The 15,834-nt window shown below is 41.2% G+C and overlaps 1 protein-coding gene across 3 annotated transcripts in view; it reads left to right on the top strand.

Moving 5' to 3' along the window:
* CILK1 (ciliogenesis associated kinase 1) overlaps positions 1-15,834 on the top strand; it is a 57,528-nt gene that overhangs the window by 24,620 nt on the left and 17,074 nt on the right. For all 3 annotated transcript variants that reach the window (XM_040983551.1, XM_040983552.1, XM_040983553.1), the window contains 3 exons: positions 4,952-5,073; positions 5,925-6,004; positions 14,459-14,591. In XM_040983551.1, coding sequence (XP_040839485.1) covers positions 4,952-5,073; positions 5,925-6,004; positions 14,459-14,591 — 335 coding nt within the window. The remainder of the gene's footprint in view (positions 1-4,951; positions 5,074-5,924; positions 6,005-14,458; positions 14,592-15,834) is intronic.

Genomic DNA, 15,834 nt, shown 5'->3' with positions numbered 1-15,834 from the left:
TTTTCCATCTTCTGTTTCATTCCCCAGAAGGCTGCAAAGGCCAGGGCTGGGCCAAGCTGAAGCAGGGGCCAGAAGCTTCTTCTAGGTCTCCCGTATGTATGTATGTCAGGCGCCCAAACCCTTGAGCCATCTTCTGCTGCTTTTGCTAGATCATTATCAAGGAGCCAGATCAGAAGTGGAGGAGCTGAAACAAGTGCCTGTATAGGATGCTGACATTGCAGGCCTTGGTTTAAGGTGCTCTGCCACAACACTAGCCCCAGTCATGGAATTTTTTTAATCAGAGTAGAGTTCGCTCAGTAGTCACCTAGCACATAGCTTCATTTCTATTCACCTCATAGCTACAGCATTCCCTTTTTTGTCCCCCTCTGTTCTCTTTTCCAAATTCTGTCTCAGTTCTGCTTCTGTCTCCATCAGAGTAGACTGACCACTTCAGCTTGTGTGTCATCCTGTTCCTTGTGCATCACAGGAACGCCTCAGGGTCCTACAGTCTCTGAGAGCCCTGCTTGAGACACCTACTAGGATTCTGAAACTCAACCATTTGTCTTCTTCTAGGGTGCCCTGGACATAGATGAAAGGTTAAAAGTTGAAAGCAGGAATTACAAACTTTCTGTGAAGAGCCAAGTTGTAAATCTTTATGCTTCATGGGCCAGTAGAACACATTGAGAAGAGCTAAAAAAATTTTCATAAAATTTTATTTACAAAGTGGAAAATATACTAACAACCACTAAGTATAATTTGTGTGTGTGTGTGTCATAGGTCTTTTAATGAGAAGAATAGCATTCTTTGCGGGGGCATTTAACTTAATTTGGATATAGGATATCTCCTGTCATCACACTGATTACAAATAGTCATCTCTAGAAGCCGTTCTTTGTTTAGGGATAATCTGAAGCAGGTGATGGGCTGGCTGTATTTCACCCAAGAGTTAGTTGTGCTGATCTGTGATCTAGAGAATGAAAGCTCTGGATGATCCCAAAACACCAGAGATGAAAACAAAGTGTTATCATGGTCTTTGTCTCTGTGACTTTACGTTCTGATTGGTATCCCTGACTTGGATGTTAAACTTTTGCTTTTCTGTACATCCAGCTGCATTCATTCTAATGAAAGGAACATTAGTCATAAGCACAGCTGAGAAAAACTATAGGCCCATGGTGTCTTAGGAAATAAATGGCTGCCTCGGCAAGACCTCAGAAGGAACTGCTCCTCTAGCTAATGACCATGACACTTCCCACTCTTTTTTCTTACCTACATGGATGCTGCATCTGCTGCCTTCTGGGTTCTTCCATCCCTGCCTGTCTTTTTCGATCCTCTGACAAATGTACCCAGCCCCGGGCCACAGCCAACCAGTGAATTCAGAGAGGAGGGAAAGGAGTGGGCAGAAAGGAGGACTCTTGTCCTTCCTTGTTGCCTGCTGGCTCAGAAGGGGAAGGAAAAGGACCACTGTCATTGTTGCATCTCTATTCCTGATACACTGCCCAGTGCTGAATCTCAGCAGTGAGAGGAAATTTGGAGTTGATTATACCACTATCTCCTCACCCCCTGCGGCTGCCTGCCATCTGTATATCGGCATGCTTTTCTTTGAAGAGCCTGTGGACTATAGGCAAATGCTGTAAGGAAGGGCATCCTTACTCTTGTGATGTCACAGGCTGAATGGACCTGGTGACAGTTTGCTTTGACACACTATTTTATGTGACTTCTGTTCTAGACACCATCTTGAAATACTTGGTTGCCTGTGTCCTGCCTGCTCCCTTCACTGCTTTTTTGTTTTTAAGGCAATCTTAACTTCTGGTATCTTTTATGTCTTGCTCCAACAATTCCTCTCCCCTCCATATCTTTAAAACCTTCTTTTCCTTTGGCTCCTTTTTTTTTTTCAGCCTATAAATGTGCCTGCCATTCTCTCTCATCCAAAACTGTCTCAAACCTCTCTCTTACCAAGCTCTTCTTTTTCCTTACCCCACCTTCCAGATATCCTCCTTCAGTAGCATTTGTTTTAACCCAATCACATCAGACACCTCTGTCTGTAACTATAGTGAAGCTGGCAGATTTGCTAGAGGAATTCTGAGGGTCTACAGCTGGCATCCACACATGTTGCCTCCTGGCAGCTCTTCCTGCCACGTCTTTCAGACAAGCCTCCTTCAGAACCAGACTGGGGTGGTTCACCTCCTGCCTCTCTCAGACGGAGTCTGCCGCTGCATTTCCATGCCTCACCTTGGATGGGCTTCCCTCCTGCTGAAGCTTTTCCCTTCCAGTAAGCTTGTCTAGATGTTACTCCTCCTTGAAGTCACATCTCATGAGCTGCCCTCCCTCACCACTCAGTGTTTACTGGTACCCCTTGAAAAGTTTCTGGTGTTCCTTTTTTCTGTCTTTCCTTTGACAGTTGCCATAATATGATCTTTCTTGTTCTTTTATTTGCATATTATATTCAATTACTGTCTATGGTAAGTGCAGGCATGGTGTCTTATATTCCAGGGTATCCTTGTGGCCCAGTAAGTTATAGTTTTAATAAAGACATGGGTCACATAGTGACATTGGTCAGTAAGGGTTCACATTTACAATGGTCCCATAACGTTACCATGGAGCTGAGAAATTCCTGTTGCCTATTTTTCCTGTACTTTCTCTATGTATCATTGCTATGATGCTGATAGTATTCACACAGTGACAGGCTTACAGGTGTGTGGTCTAGGAGCAATAGACTTACCCATGTGGCTCAGGTGTGTAATGGACCTAGGATTGTATAAAGTAAACTCTAATGTTCTCAGGGCCATGAAATCTCAAACAGTGTATTTCTCAGATCTTATTCCATGATTAAGTTATTTCTCATTAGGGAACTTGACCAGTCCCCAGGAGGGCAGAATTGATAATATCCCACTTCCACTTTCATCCCTGGTTTTAAGAAGTTGCCACTCAGACTTTTGCTTCTCTGCTCCAGCACAACAACTGACCTGGCTCTCCCATTCCTGAGACCTTTCCAGAGCTAAGACAAGATACTTTTCTAGAAATACATCTCTGTAGAGTGAGTCATACTGAATTTCCCACACAAAATTCTTTTTGTATTAAATGAATACAGTTGTTAACTTGCTCATAAGCTTCATTTAGAAACAGGAACTGTGACCCACTCTTAAATTTGGGCTTCAGTACTTGCAACTCACACCAGCAAAGAACTGCAGGTACCCTACTTGGTGCTTGGAGTCCTCCTGCCCCAAGGCTTTTTATTGAAGGTTATCTCAGCTGTTGCTTTTGATGGATTTTTTCAGTAACAGAAAAGAAGGCTGAAGTGAAAATCCAGTGAATACTGACACATTAGGTAACATTTGTGTTTGTTACTCATGGAGAACAGAACTCCAAGCAACCAAAAGAAATCATGAGCCCAGCTGTGTCATTCTAGAAGACTCTGGCCAAGGCTGCTGAGCATTCCCTGCCAGAAAAGTGTCCTAGCAGGAACTTGGTGTTTGGGGAGAAGGTTCCAGAACAGCCTCGTTTTCTTCTCAGTCGTTGGCTGTATTTTTTTTTTTTCTTTCTCTAGTTGCTTAGAGTCATTTCCATGCGATCCAACATGATCATATTACACATTCCCAAATTCCAGTTCTTGATGTCTTATTACTGAATGTTCTTCCAGATTTCAATGCCCGTTTTTAACACTTTCATTTTCAAATGTTTTGTTTCTTTTATAGAAAGGTTATTCTTTTTCATGAAATTTAAAGATGAAGAGGCTTTGTAACTTATGTTAGATTCATTTCTCTGTGAGGAGAAAGCTTTTGGGTTAAAGGGCCTCATGTGGATGTTGTGAGGTAGTGGGCTGAGCTGCTGCTCAACACACCTTTATTCCAGACTGCTTAGAATTGAGCCACACCTCCACTAATGATCCAGTTTCCTGTTAATTGCACACATTGACAGATAAGGAAACAACAGAAAAGGGCTGATCTATTTAGGTCTCCACCATGCAGGTGAGAAACTTGGGTGAAGTTTCTGGTTCCTGGCTTCTGCCTGGCCCAGCCCTGGTTATTTTGGACATTTGAGGAGTGAACCAGTGGATGAAAGATCTCCATCTCTCTCTTTCAAATAAATAAAAATATAACGAATTAAAGGACTCATCTCACTGGCTAAAGGGATTGTTGAGCACTTTCTTGAAGGATACAATTCATTAAATTCTGATCATCCGGTGAATACACCAACAGTTGAGTATCTTTGGTTGTTGACTGTAAGCAGGATTGTGGTTCACTAACACAAAAGTGTGTTTGTTCCGCATTTAGAGAACTGATGATGCAAACAGAAAATAGTGCATGAGTGAGTACTTAGTGTTCCAGGAAGAGCAAACTTCCATAGCATGAGGGATCAGAAAACTAGGCACTGGATTCTTGTCCACCTTCTGCCTTTGTTGACTTGGAGGCAGTGGGTATTTCTGATACAAATCTCTCTGTTTTGTAGCAAAAACTTATATTGTACACACAAGCATTCTGTCTCATGAACACACAGGAATCAGACAAAAGCCCTGAGAATCAACTATAATGGCTCAATTTCTGTAAACAATTTCCCAAAGTGTGTGCAAGCCAGTGATCCCAGCCCAAAGCAGCTGCGTTCTCCATTGCTTGGAAAATCAGTGTTGTAACTCCCTTTATTGGCTTCTCCCTGGCCACTTTCACAGCCTGAATTACCTCATCTGGAGAGAGTGGGCTTAAAATAGCCCTGGCATATTGCTTGGTGCTGGGGATGGCCAGAAATACCAGATAATGGTAAAATGCTTATTTTCTAGATAGTTCATTAAAGTAGTCTTTAAAGGTAAAGTTACTGTAGATTTCAGAGAAATACTATTTTAGTCATCATTCAGATATAATTTACAGCATTCCTGTGAGCCTAAAATTGGGTGTTTCTTCCTAAATACACATAGGGTTATTTCTCTTTTTCAGCAGCAGATTTGCACTAATTATTTTGTGTTTTTTTCTTCTGTGTCTTACAGTCATTAAAGAAGCTCAACCATGCCAATGTAGTAAAATTAAAGGAAGTTATCAGGGAAAATGATAATCTTTATTTTATCTTCGAGTACATGAAGGAAAATCTTTACCAGCTTATTAAAGAAAGGTACAGCTTGCTCATGATGATCTTGTGGGCTTATAATTTCTCTCTGCTTTTGTTCAGTGTTTTTTTTCCAGTCATTTCATAGCTGTGTTTCTGGGCTTCCTTGTCATAAGCTGCAGGATGGAAGAGGATGCCACCCACTGGCCTGCTTAGCCACGGTGCAGCCGTTTCCATGTTTGAAAGGATTGCTCGCCCAAGAAGTTCAAGGCTGTCACAGTGGAGAGCTGTAGTTCTCCACTCCCGTGTGTGGCACGGCAGCTATAGGCTAGGTGCCCACATGCCTTGTGTATTTTGTGACTTCTGTTGAAAAGTCCTAGACTTGCTTTCAGCTCCCGCTCCACCACAGAGTCAAGTATTTGCACACTGGGAGGAGGAGACTGACGAGGGAACTTAGCCTGCTGTGATAATTTTGAACTTTATAAGTGACCCACAGAGGCCTCCTGGGCATATTTTTGTGGTGGCAGAATGAATACCATTCACAGCAGCTGTCAGATGAACTTGAATGAACAGGTACCATCTTCAGTGTCAAGAACTGCAGTGAAGCTGTGTGGTTTGCCCAACTGGGGGAAAATGTTAGCATCCTCTGTGTCTCATAAACTCTCATCTGGATGACCTTACATTTCCCCCACTAACAGTTTTTTGAAGTTTTAGTCCATATCATGAAGAAAGGAGACCTTCAGGTTTTTATATGCTATGTTGAAGGGAATGATTTTGTATTGCTTACTATAAAATGTTAATATTTTTGTCTTTGTAACATATTTGGTGGTTATAAAATAGCTTCCCTATATAAGTGAATGATTGCTTTTCATGTGTCAACCCAAACTGATGACTTTGTTTTATTGTGTCCCTGATAGGAATAAGTTGTTTCCTGAGTCATCTATAAGGAATATCATGTATCAGATCCTGCAGGGACTTGCATTTATTCACAAGCATGGTAGGTAATCAGCAGATTGTGTGTTTGCACAACAGTGAAATGTTCTCATCAAGTAGGAAGCTTTCAAGTTTTCAGAAGCTGACTCCTGGGAAAGGCTAGAGAATTAAGAGATTGAAGCTGTTTTTGGAATATTTTGTATTTTGGAGTTATTTTGTAACTTGATTTCTGAATTTCCCTCACTATTCATCATGCCCTGTGTGTTTATGCTCTTTAGCCTTTAACATTAAACTTGTTATTTACAGATCTGATTCCTGACAATTATCTGGTATATTAATAATAAATCTAAGGTCAGAATCCTGAGTAGTTTCCTGCATTATTTTTTATCCATCAACTGGTAACCTCTTATTCATGGTTTGGCTCTCTGTGGTTTCATTTACCCACAGTCAACCATGGTTCATGAGATATTGTAAGAGGTAAAGAGAGACTACATTAATGTAATTTTTGTTACAGCATATTGTTGTAATTGTTTGGTTGCTGTTGTTAATCTTTTAATGGGCCTAATTTATAAATTAAACTTTATCATAGATATTTTTATATAGGAAAAAATGACTTATATAGAGTTTAGTATGATCTGTTTCAGGCATCCACTGGGGCTCTTGGAACTGTCTCCTGTGGATTAAGAGGTAACTATAATGTATTCCAGCTACAAAGGAAATTAAATGTGGTTTGAAAAGATTTATGCAATATGGCAAAAATTAGCAAACTTAAAGAAAAAAAGAAAATAGCAAAAACCAGATATGGAGTTAGTGAGGGGGAAAGATTAATCCTCAAAATGCTTGTCAGAAAATTTTGTTTTAGTAGTAGAAGCGATAAATTTGATTTTGCACTTGTCAGACTATGCAGCATCATAGGTGGTTTCTTTGAGGTAAAAAACAAAACCAGGTCAGTTGCCCAAGAATAACAGAGCTAAGGTAGATACTGAGATTGAATAGAAGTTTTTGTCATGGATCTTTAGTGGGGGCAGATGTAACATGACATCTTCCCAAACACAGAACCAGGTTACACAGGGCAGTTCCCTGCCATGTCCCTCAAGGTGGCCAGTTATATAACCTTGTCAGAGAAAATAGCACTACTGGGGCCCAGTATAGTTCACTGTAGGCATGGCCTGATGAGTGTGGAGAGAGATGTGTATCCCAAGAAACAGATGGCCGTGTGCCCACAGGCAGTGCTTCCTCACCATTGTTTTCTTAGCTGAGCTTTTCGAAGGTTTTAAGCAACCACAAGTTTGAAGTTACATTTATTCTCCAGCAGCTAGCTGGAGCATTGCTAATCTTTGTTACCAACTGGATGCGGATCGAGCTGGGAACTGATCGATAGATAGCTTCTTGTAAACACAGAGTTGCCAGGTACTTGAAGCCCTGGGTGGAGCCAAAAGTCCCTTCAAAGGGACACTTGAGTCATTTTAACATACAGACAGAAGAGCCAAATGGCTGCCTCTGCACATGCAGAAAGCCCTTGTCAGTCTAAGGATGTTGTTGGTATTGTAAATGTTGCACCAACAAGTGGGTTTCATTACTTAATAAGGAGATTTATTGGTTCAAATCCAGTTCTGATTTGGCATGAATTGCCAATTAGGATAAAAGACTTAATGTCGTACCAGGTGGCATGAAGCACCTGGATTCTTGTCCACCTGCTCTTTATCCTTAAGATGTCCCTCACAGTTTGAGACCAAATGAAACACAAACAGGCATCAAGTATCTGTGTGAATCTCTCTCAGTCTAAGATTGTGAACCAATTCTAGAAAAACTTTCCTGATTACTTCTGATTGCAGTGACATTTCGCTTGCATTCACAATTCAAAAGGGATGTTATGAAGTTACAAAACACAAAACTCCTGGGGTGATATGTGAGAATTTAAGATTTAAGAGCTGGATTTAAGAGCTCAAGTAAGAGAAATAATAAAAAATTCAAGGCATTCTCAAAAGAGATGCGTCAACTTGTATGTCTGCAGAAGGGACAATCATGTCTCAGTTTTAGGGTGATTTGTTTGGTACTAGAAACCAAGTAGACTAAAAGATGGTAGTCTTTAACTTTATCTTCTTTTCCTTTTTGCACCTTTTCCAAACTCAAAGATTTGTTGCCAGAAAGAATTTTCAGGTATTTTCCAGTTTTCTGCCTAATGAGATGAACACACGCACATGGCATGTGCACCCTCATATCTGTGCATGAATGTGGACACATCTATATGGACACACACCCATATGTATATGTACTTTTACACATACTGTCCTGACCTAAACTTAGAAATACTTACTTAAGACATACTTAGAAATGCATGAGCATATGCACACACATAGGTATTTTATAGGCAATGATTTTTTTTAATTAAAGATTTGTTTCTTTATTTGAAATGCAGAATTACAAAGAGAAAGGGAGAGACAGAGAGATCTTCCCTATGCTGATTCACTCCCCATGTGGCCTTAAGGACCAGGGCTGGCTCAGGCCAAAGCCAGACATCCGTACCTTTATCTGAGTCTCCCATGTGGGTGGTAGGAACTCAAGCCCTTGGACCATCTTCATCTGCTTTCCCAGGCACAAGAGAGCTGAATTGGAAGTGGAGTTTTGGGAACACAAGCCAGCACCCTATGGGGTGTTGCATTGCAGGAAGCGGCTTAACCTGATATACCACATTACCATCCTATACATCTGTGTACTGCTGTGTCAAACAGTCTTTTGGAATTCTGTTCTGTGATTTTTCTTGCATGAGTAGATGTGTAGATCATGTATAAAATTCATGCAGGGAAAAGCTCAACTTATGGAAAAGGTAAAATTCTCACTTTTAGAACCCAGGACTCTGCCCCTGTCAGAGATCTGTTGTTGACACATTTCCTGAGAAGTTAAGTTGGTCTTACTTTGGGCTTAGCAACATCTCCTTACTTACTGCTTTTTCAGCCTCTTAGGAGGTAAAATAGTTGGTATCTGTTCCTTCAAAAGAGGAAAACAGGGTTCAGAGAGGCTTAAAACCTGCCAGAGATCCCACTATAGTTAAGTGACAGAGTGGAGAGCAGTTCATATGCCCATTCGCTTTCCCAGAAAATCCTGTGTGTTCTCAAAAAGATTAAGAGATGAAGAAAGTCACAATTGTAAACAGGATGAGTACTATTATTTTGCTTTCACAATTGATTGTGTGGAATTTTTTACACTCTTAATATGGAATGGACTTGGCTTTAAATGCAGTGGTGTGTTCATATCATTCCTTCTCTCCAGTAGTGGGGTAAAATATCTTTTCTCAAGTAGCTTGTTCTCCCTGTGGCAAGGTGCACTCTGTCCCCAGAGGAGCAGCTCCTTTGAGAAGGAAGAACAGCACTGCAGGTGGTTGCTATGGCCATCCTTCATGTCACTGAGTAATTTCCCCATAGGGAGTGGAAATGTAGATCCACTTGGAGCTGATTAAGCAATGTCAAAACTTGTATGTCTCAGGAATTAAAAAATTCATGCAGACTGTCAGTTTCATCTTTGACCTGCCCTTAAAAATGCCCAGATGCTCATGCAAGTTATAGAAATGCAGTGAATGGCTTGAAGAACAGGACAGTGTTTTGCCCCAGAAGGTGGTTCTCTGCTCCTGTGTTTCACCACTGTCTAACTGTGTGTCACCTTGAGACAATCCTTTACTTTTGTGCCTTGCTGTCCTCTTAGTCATCTTGGTAAAACTTTGTGGGTTTAACTTCAGGACTCTCTGTGCAAGTACAACTTCCAAAGCAGGAAGGTGTGTTCTGTAAATTCTTACAGAGATTCTTGTTTTTACTCCATGTGCTCATATCCGGTTGACCCATAATAGAATGTGGGTTATTAATGATAAAGTATGCACAATACTTTTTTTTTTGCCAGAGTGAAAAGGGAAAACTCTGTTCCTTGACTGGCATATGGAACCCTGCAATTAACTTGATGGTTTGGTCCTGCCACCTTACTCCAATAATTTAAGCAGAAAGGTTAAATTATGCAACTGGGTTGTTGCATAATTGCAGATGAACAGGCTACAAGGGGATCCATTGTAACTGAGAACTCAGAGGAAGAAGCATGCCCATGGTTAGAGGCCACTATACACATGTTATCAGAACATACACCCAGTGAGGTGTCATGTTAGTGCTTCAGCGCCACCTCATAGAGCCCTCGTTCTTACCTTCAGTAAGCCAAGCCATGTCTACCTAACTTAACAGGTTGTTAAGAGTGGTCAGCTAATGGGCCCAGTGTTATAGTCTAGTGGCTGAAGTCCCAGCCTTGCATGCACAGGGATCCCATACTGGTGGCAATTCATGTCCTAGCTGCTCTATTTCCATTCCAGCTCCCTGTTTGTGGCCTGGGAAAGAAGTGAAGGACAGCCTAAAGCCTTGGGATGCTGTACCAATGTGGGAGACCTGGAAGAAGCTCCTGGCTTCTGGCTTCATATTGGCGCAACTCCAGCTGTTGCGGCCACTTGGGGAGTGAACCAGCAGATGGGCGATCTGCTAGTATCTCCTCCTCTCTGTAGGTGTGCCTTTCCAGTAAAAATAAATCCTAAAAAGAAAAAGTAGTCAACTGAAACAGTTTTGCAGTACTAATACTTGTGCTCAAGTATTATTCAAAAGCTTTGTACATCAAGTAGATGCTATTATTTCTACATTGTATAGCAAGAAATTGTGATACAGAGAGGTGAAGTGAATTTCCAGCCAGTGAGTAGCAGAGTTGGGATTTGAAATCAGCTACATATGAATACTGTGTTGCATTTCCTCTCATATGGACATAGTTGTGTTTTGTTAAAATAGAAGTGAAAAGTAATCATACGTGATATCAGAGCCCTAGGCTTTTAATTTCTAAGAAGTAGAACTCAATAATCATTGCTATATTATTCAGCAGTTAATAGAAGGATAAATATTTAGATTTATTCATGAATTTGTTGTATAAAGGCATATACTTGATAGTATGACTGACTGACAGCTGCACATGTCAACTTACATGTGTTTTCATAAGTTATTTTTCAGAATCTGTTTACAATCATTGTTTTTGCCTAGCTGATGTGGGCAATGATTATATTGGTTTCTGAGCCAGATTCTTGCAGAAATGGAAACACTGGTCTGGCATGGTGTGCATATAGAAACAGTTTATTTGGTAGTGAGGAAATAAATGTACATTCATGCGTGAGTGTGGGTCACCCCACACTTAGAAGACCCAACCTGAGGGAGCCAAAAAATTGTCCATAAACTAGCGAAAAAAGAAGACCTGAAAATGGTCCTTATAGTCGGGAAGGTTCATTCGAGACTGGATAGTAGGAATGTGGGCACATGAGAGCCATGTGGGTCAAAGTGTTCCATGGTGGAAAGAAAAAATGAGAGTTGTACCTGTCAGCCAGGACCATGGCAGAAAGAGAGCTCATTCCTGCCTTCTACCTGTTTTTATAAGAAAGGAAGTATACCCCAATTGGTTATGCAAATGAGGTGGGGTTTCAGCATGTGAGACAGATGCATACTGGGAAGGTGGAGGTATCAAATCGACAGTTAACGAGACAGCAGTGATCATGAGTTCCAGGTCATCATACCTGATTAGCTTCCTGCCTCATATCACAGCCGTTTCCCTCATGGTTGTTTTGGACCTGAAGTATGACTGACAGAAAGGAAAGCTGCTTTGAAAGAAGATGGGGAATGAAAGTGTTTGCTGTCCTCACTTCATTCGTGCCCAGGGTCTCTGTGGAGGGGACTTGGCAGTGATGGGAAGAGGTGGTTGGTGTTTGCAGCAGCGTGACTCTGGGACTGCGCAAAGGAGAAGGCCTGCAGTACAGGACTAGTGATGGGATCTAGGTACACATCAGTGCAGTGGGGTGGACTAAACAGGCCAAGATGCGAGTTGGATGAGGTGGGTGCTGTAGATGGAAGCAGAGAGAGTTGCCATGGGGTGTGTCCCGGGAAACGGATGGCTCATTATGAGGGGTATGCTGTGTTTGAAAATAATCATTAGCCCAGCTGGAAGAGAAAAAGGGAGTCCACAAGAAACAGCAGCTGTGATCTGGGTTTAAGAGGCCCAGGCCCACAGATGAAGATTTAGCTCTGTAAATCAAGAGAAGAGTAGAGGCTGACTCCGCAGCAGCTGTGACACTTCTCTGCCACCTCTCCTGGGACTCAGTCTTCCGTTCTGTAAAAAGATGACATCTGCCACTTTTCTTTTCGCTGGAGTATGCTGATACCCTGAGCTTTTAAGGAATCATGGTCACACAATTCATTTATTTTCAGGGGCCACAGAAGTCATCCTTAAAGCACTGACAAAAGATGACTCTAATATCTCTGCTCATGTTTTTACACATTCTGAAGCCGCATCCAAGAAGGGAACATACAGCCCCAGGCTTCTAGGTCCAAACATAGTGACTCAGTTCTACCAAGTCTTAGAACAGGCTTCGCCCACTCTGGTTGTGTGAGTAATCTCTATTTAATTAGGCTGATAATTTGCCACCTAAATTTGTCTGTATCAGAAACCATGTCATTTCTTTGTAAAGGCTCTTCTTGACTGACACTGAGTTCACCTTTGCCTACATTGAGTTGACAACCTCAAGTTGTGTTTCTACTAATAATCCAAGTTTCACTTACTCTTGCTTCAAGAATTTGATCTAAGGAAAGCCAGTAGGTGTGTCAGTACAGTGGCAGGATAAAGAATGAAGTAATGGGATATATTTGTGTGTGTGTTTGCACAGAATACACGAAAATACACTTATACACACATATACATACATATACTGAGATGCTATAAAAATACCCAGTTTGCAGTGCCTCTTATCTGACCTGCTTCTGTCAGTCATTGGTCCTGTCAGTGACTTGGATTATAGGAAATAGGGGCAGTCCTGTAGTAGGAACTACTTTCTGCTCCCATTTGTGACCTCTTGAATGAATCAGATCTCTTCCGTACCTTCATCCTCTTCTGAGGCCACTGGATAGTGTTGTCCAAAAAGGCCAGCTACTTCCCCTGCAAATCCATCATTAGGCCATAGTACTGGCTGTGTATGGACCTTGTACTAGCCTTGTTATCCTCAGAGTGAGGGGAGGAGAAAGCCCTTTTATTAAAACACTGCTGTTTTCAACAATTAGTGTTATTTGTTGCATTGCCACATGTAACCTCACCACAGTCACCTTTTCTTTCCTCTAGAGCAGAGGCAGTCTTTGGGAAATAACTTTGCCTAATAGATTCAGTCTTGCTGGACTGTAATCTCTAATGATGATTTTCAGCTTTGAGCCTGGTTTGTCCCTCATACTACATCAGGGTCATCACTCTTCTCTATTCTTAGTGGCCCTCCCTAAAGGTTTGGTCGGCTGTTTGTTGACGCTGCCTGCCAGGATCCGGTTGTCACCATGAAGCATCTCCCTGCTCCCTACTCAAGTCTTTGGTTCAACCAACTAACATATATTATGAGACCACTATGCTTTTGCCACTGGGCAAAAATTATTATTTTTATTTAGGAGAAGCATAAATGTGGCAGATGCCCTCAGAGTGTTTCCTAGTAGTTAGTGAAAAATGGTTAACATACTTGAAAATGATGGAGCTGTACTCAAGCTCAGAGAGAAGGACCTGTAGTACCTTTGCCCCTTACAATGTGACTTGCAAATGTCCCTTTACTTCTTCATTAGGCAAAGCAGTAAGTGGTTAGCATTTAAACTCGTGTAACAGCACATACTGAATCTCAAATGTGAGTAGGTCGTATTTGTAAACCCTTTGTGTCTAAACCAGTAATTGTATTTTACTGTGTTGTATGTTTTCAATATAAAACTGTTGACTTTTGAAATGGTTTTATTATGGATTCTATCTGACTGATTTGGGCAGGATAGAAAGCTTATTTTTCTACTGGAAATATAATTTTTTACAAAGTTGTATAAACATTGATTTTTAAGATATTTTAATTATTTGTGTATTTATTTTATCTGGAAGACAGTGAAAGGAGAGACAGGCAGAGAGAGAGAAAGGGAGGAACATAGTAAAACACCGAGAGAGTCTTCCATCTGCTAGTTTGCTCACTCTCCAGATACCTGCGACAGTTGAAACTGAGCCAAGCCAGAGTCAGCCTTCTGGAGCTGCTTCTGGGTCTCCCATGAGAGTACAGATGCCCAAGAACTTGGATTGTCCTCTCTTGCTTCCCCAGATGTATTAGCAGAGAGCTAGTTGGGAACTAGAGCAACCAGGACTCGCCATGTGGGATTCTACTGTCATTGGCAGCAGTTTTACCTACTGAGCCAAAACATCAGCTCTGGGTTTTCATATTTTAAAAGGAAGTTTTTTTTTTTCTCATAAAAAAATTGTAAAAAAAAAAAAAAAATTTGAATGCTTTTGCAAAGGGAAGCAGATGAAGTCCAAAATATTCTTTTACCTGCAGGAGGAAGACAGAGTCCTTGGTGTCGTGCCAGATTACTTTCAAACTATGAATGTTTGCATAAGAGCAGTACAGCTTCAGAGAGCAAGGCGGAAAGCAGCATGCATTTGCATTCCCTCTCTGCTGTCTCCACAGGCTTCTTCCACCGGGACTTAAAGCCCGAGAATCTTCTCTGCATGGGACCAGAACTCGTGAAAATTGCAGACTTTGGGCTGGCCCGAGAAATCCGATCGAGACCTCCATACACGGACTATGTATCTACCAGATGGTGAATATTGTTTTTCTCCCAACTGTTTAATTGTACTTGTCTGAAAAGATAGCATTATGCATTATGTCGAAGTCACAACTGCTAACTTTTCACTCAAAATGGAGCAGTCTGAAACATATATTTGTAGGTATGTCAACAATGTATAAGGTTCAAAGCTTGTGTTCTAAACAAAAGATTTTAAAAAGGGGAGAAAAAAGGCTTGTTTCCTAAGTAATTTTAAATCATAATAAATTACAAAGAAGATTATGTATATAGGTCTTCCAGGGAACAATTTTCTAAAAGAGTTATGTAAAAAATTTTTCCAAAAATCCATTTGAAAAGACTGCTAATTGCTATTGTTTTTTTTTTTAAAAAACATTTTATCTCAGAATAGTTTTTCAATTTGCAGAAGACAAATTATGAGATGGTAATAAACAGTTCTGACATATCCCTCACCTCATTTCTCCTTGACATTTCGTATTAGTATGTTTGTCACAATTAACAGACCACACTCAACCAATTGCTATGGCTAAAACATTCAGATCGTAGAAATTTGAATTAAACAATTTTCCAAAACATGGAAGTATTTTACACACATTTTACATCTCTTGCCCTTCCCTATCCCTTCTCCCTCTACTACATTTGATCTTAGCCAAAAGGCCAAGAAGTGATGTCTCCCTCTACTTAACTGCTACTCTCTATTACTCAAAGATTCTCTAGATGAGACTCCTGTAGGGAAATATTCATTAGGAAATACTGGGAGAGGCAGACATTTGGCACAGCTGCATTCCATATTGCAGTGCCAGGGTTCAGGTTCCAGCTCTCTTCCCAATTCTGGCTTCCTTCTAGTGAGGCAGCACCTGATGGCTCATAAACTTGGGTCCTTGACTCTCTTGTGAGATACTCAGATTGAGTCCCAGGCTGCATCTGGCCTAGGCCCAGCTATTGCAGGCATCTGGGAAGTGAACCTGTGTGTGTGTGTCCATCCATCTGTTTAAAGATGTACTTTTTAATTTAATTGAAAATCAGAATGATATAGAGAGAAAGAAATGTCCTGTCTGCTGGCTTACCACCCAGGGTGGTAGGGCTGGGCTGTACCAAAGCCAGGAACATGCAACTTAATCTGGGTCCGTCACATGGGAAGCAGAAGACAACTATCCTTTGTTACTTCCCAGACACATCAGCAGAGTGCTGGGTTGGAAGCAAAGCAGCCAGAAAAGAAACAGCTACCCTGATGTGGGGTTCTGATGTTCCCCACATAAGT

The sequence above is a fragment of the Ochotona curzoniae genome, unplaced genomic scaffold (assembly GCF_017591425.1).
Source record: "Ochotona curzoniae isolate NIBS_2020 unplaced genomic scaffold, NIBS_Ocur_1.0 contig_3819, whole genome shotgun sequence".
In the NCBI taxonomy this organism is placed as follows: Eukaryota; Metazoa; Chordata; class Mammalia; order Lagomorpha; family Ochotonidae; genus Ochotona; species Ochotona curzoniae.
The sequence above is the reverse complement of the archived record's forward strand: the minus strand, read 5'-3'. Positions and strand labels throughout refer to the sequence as shown.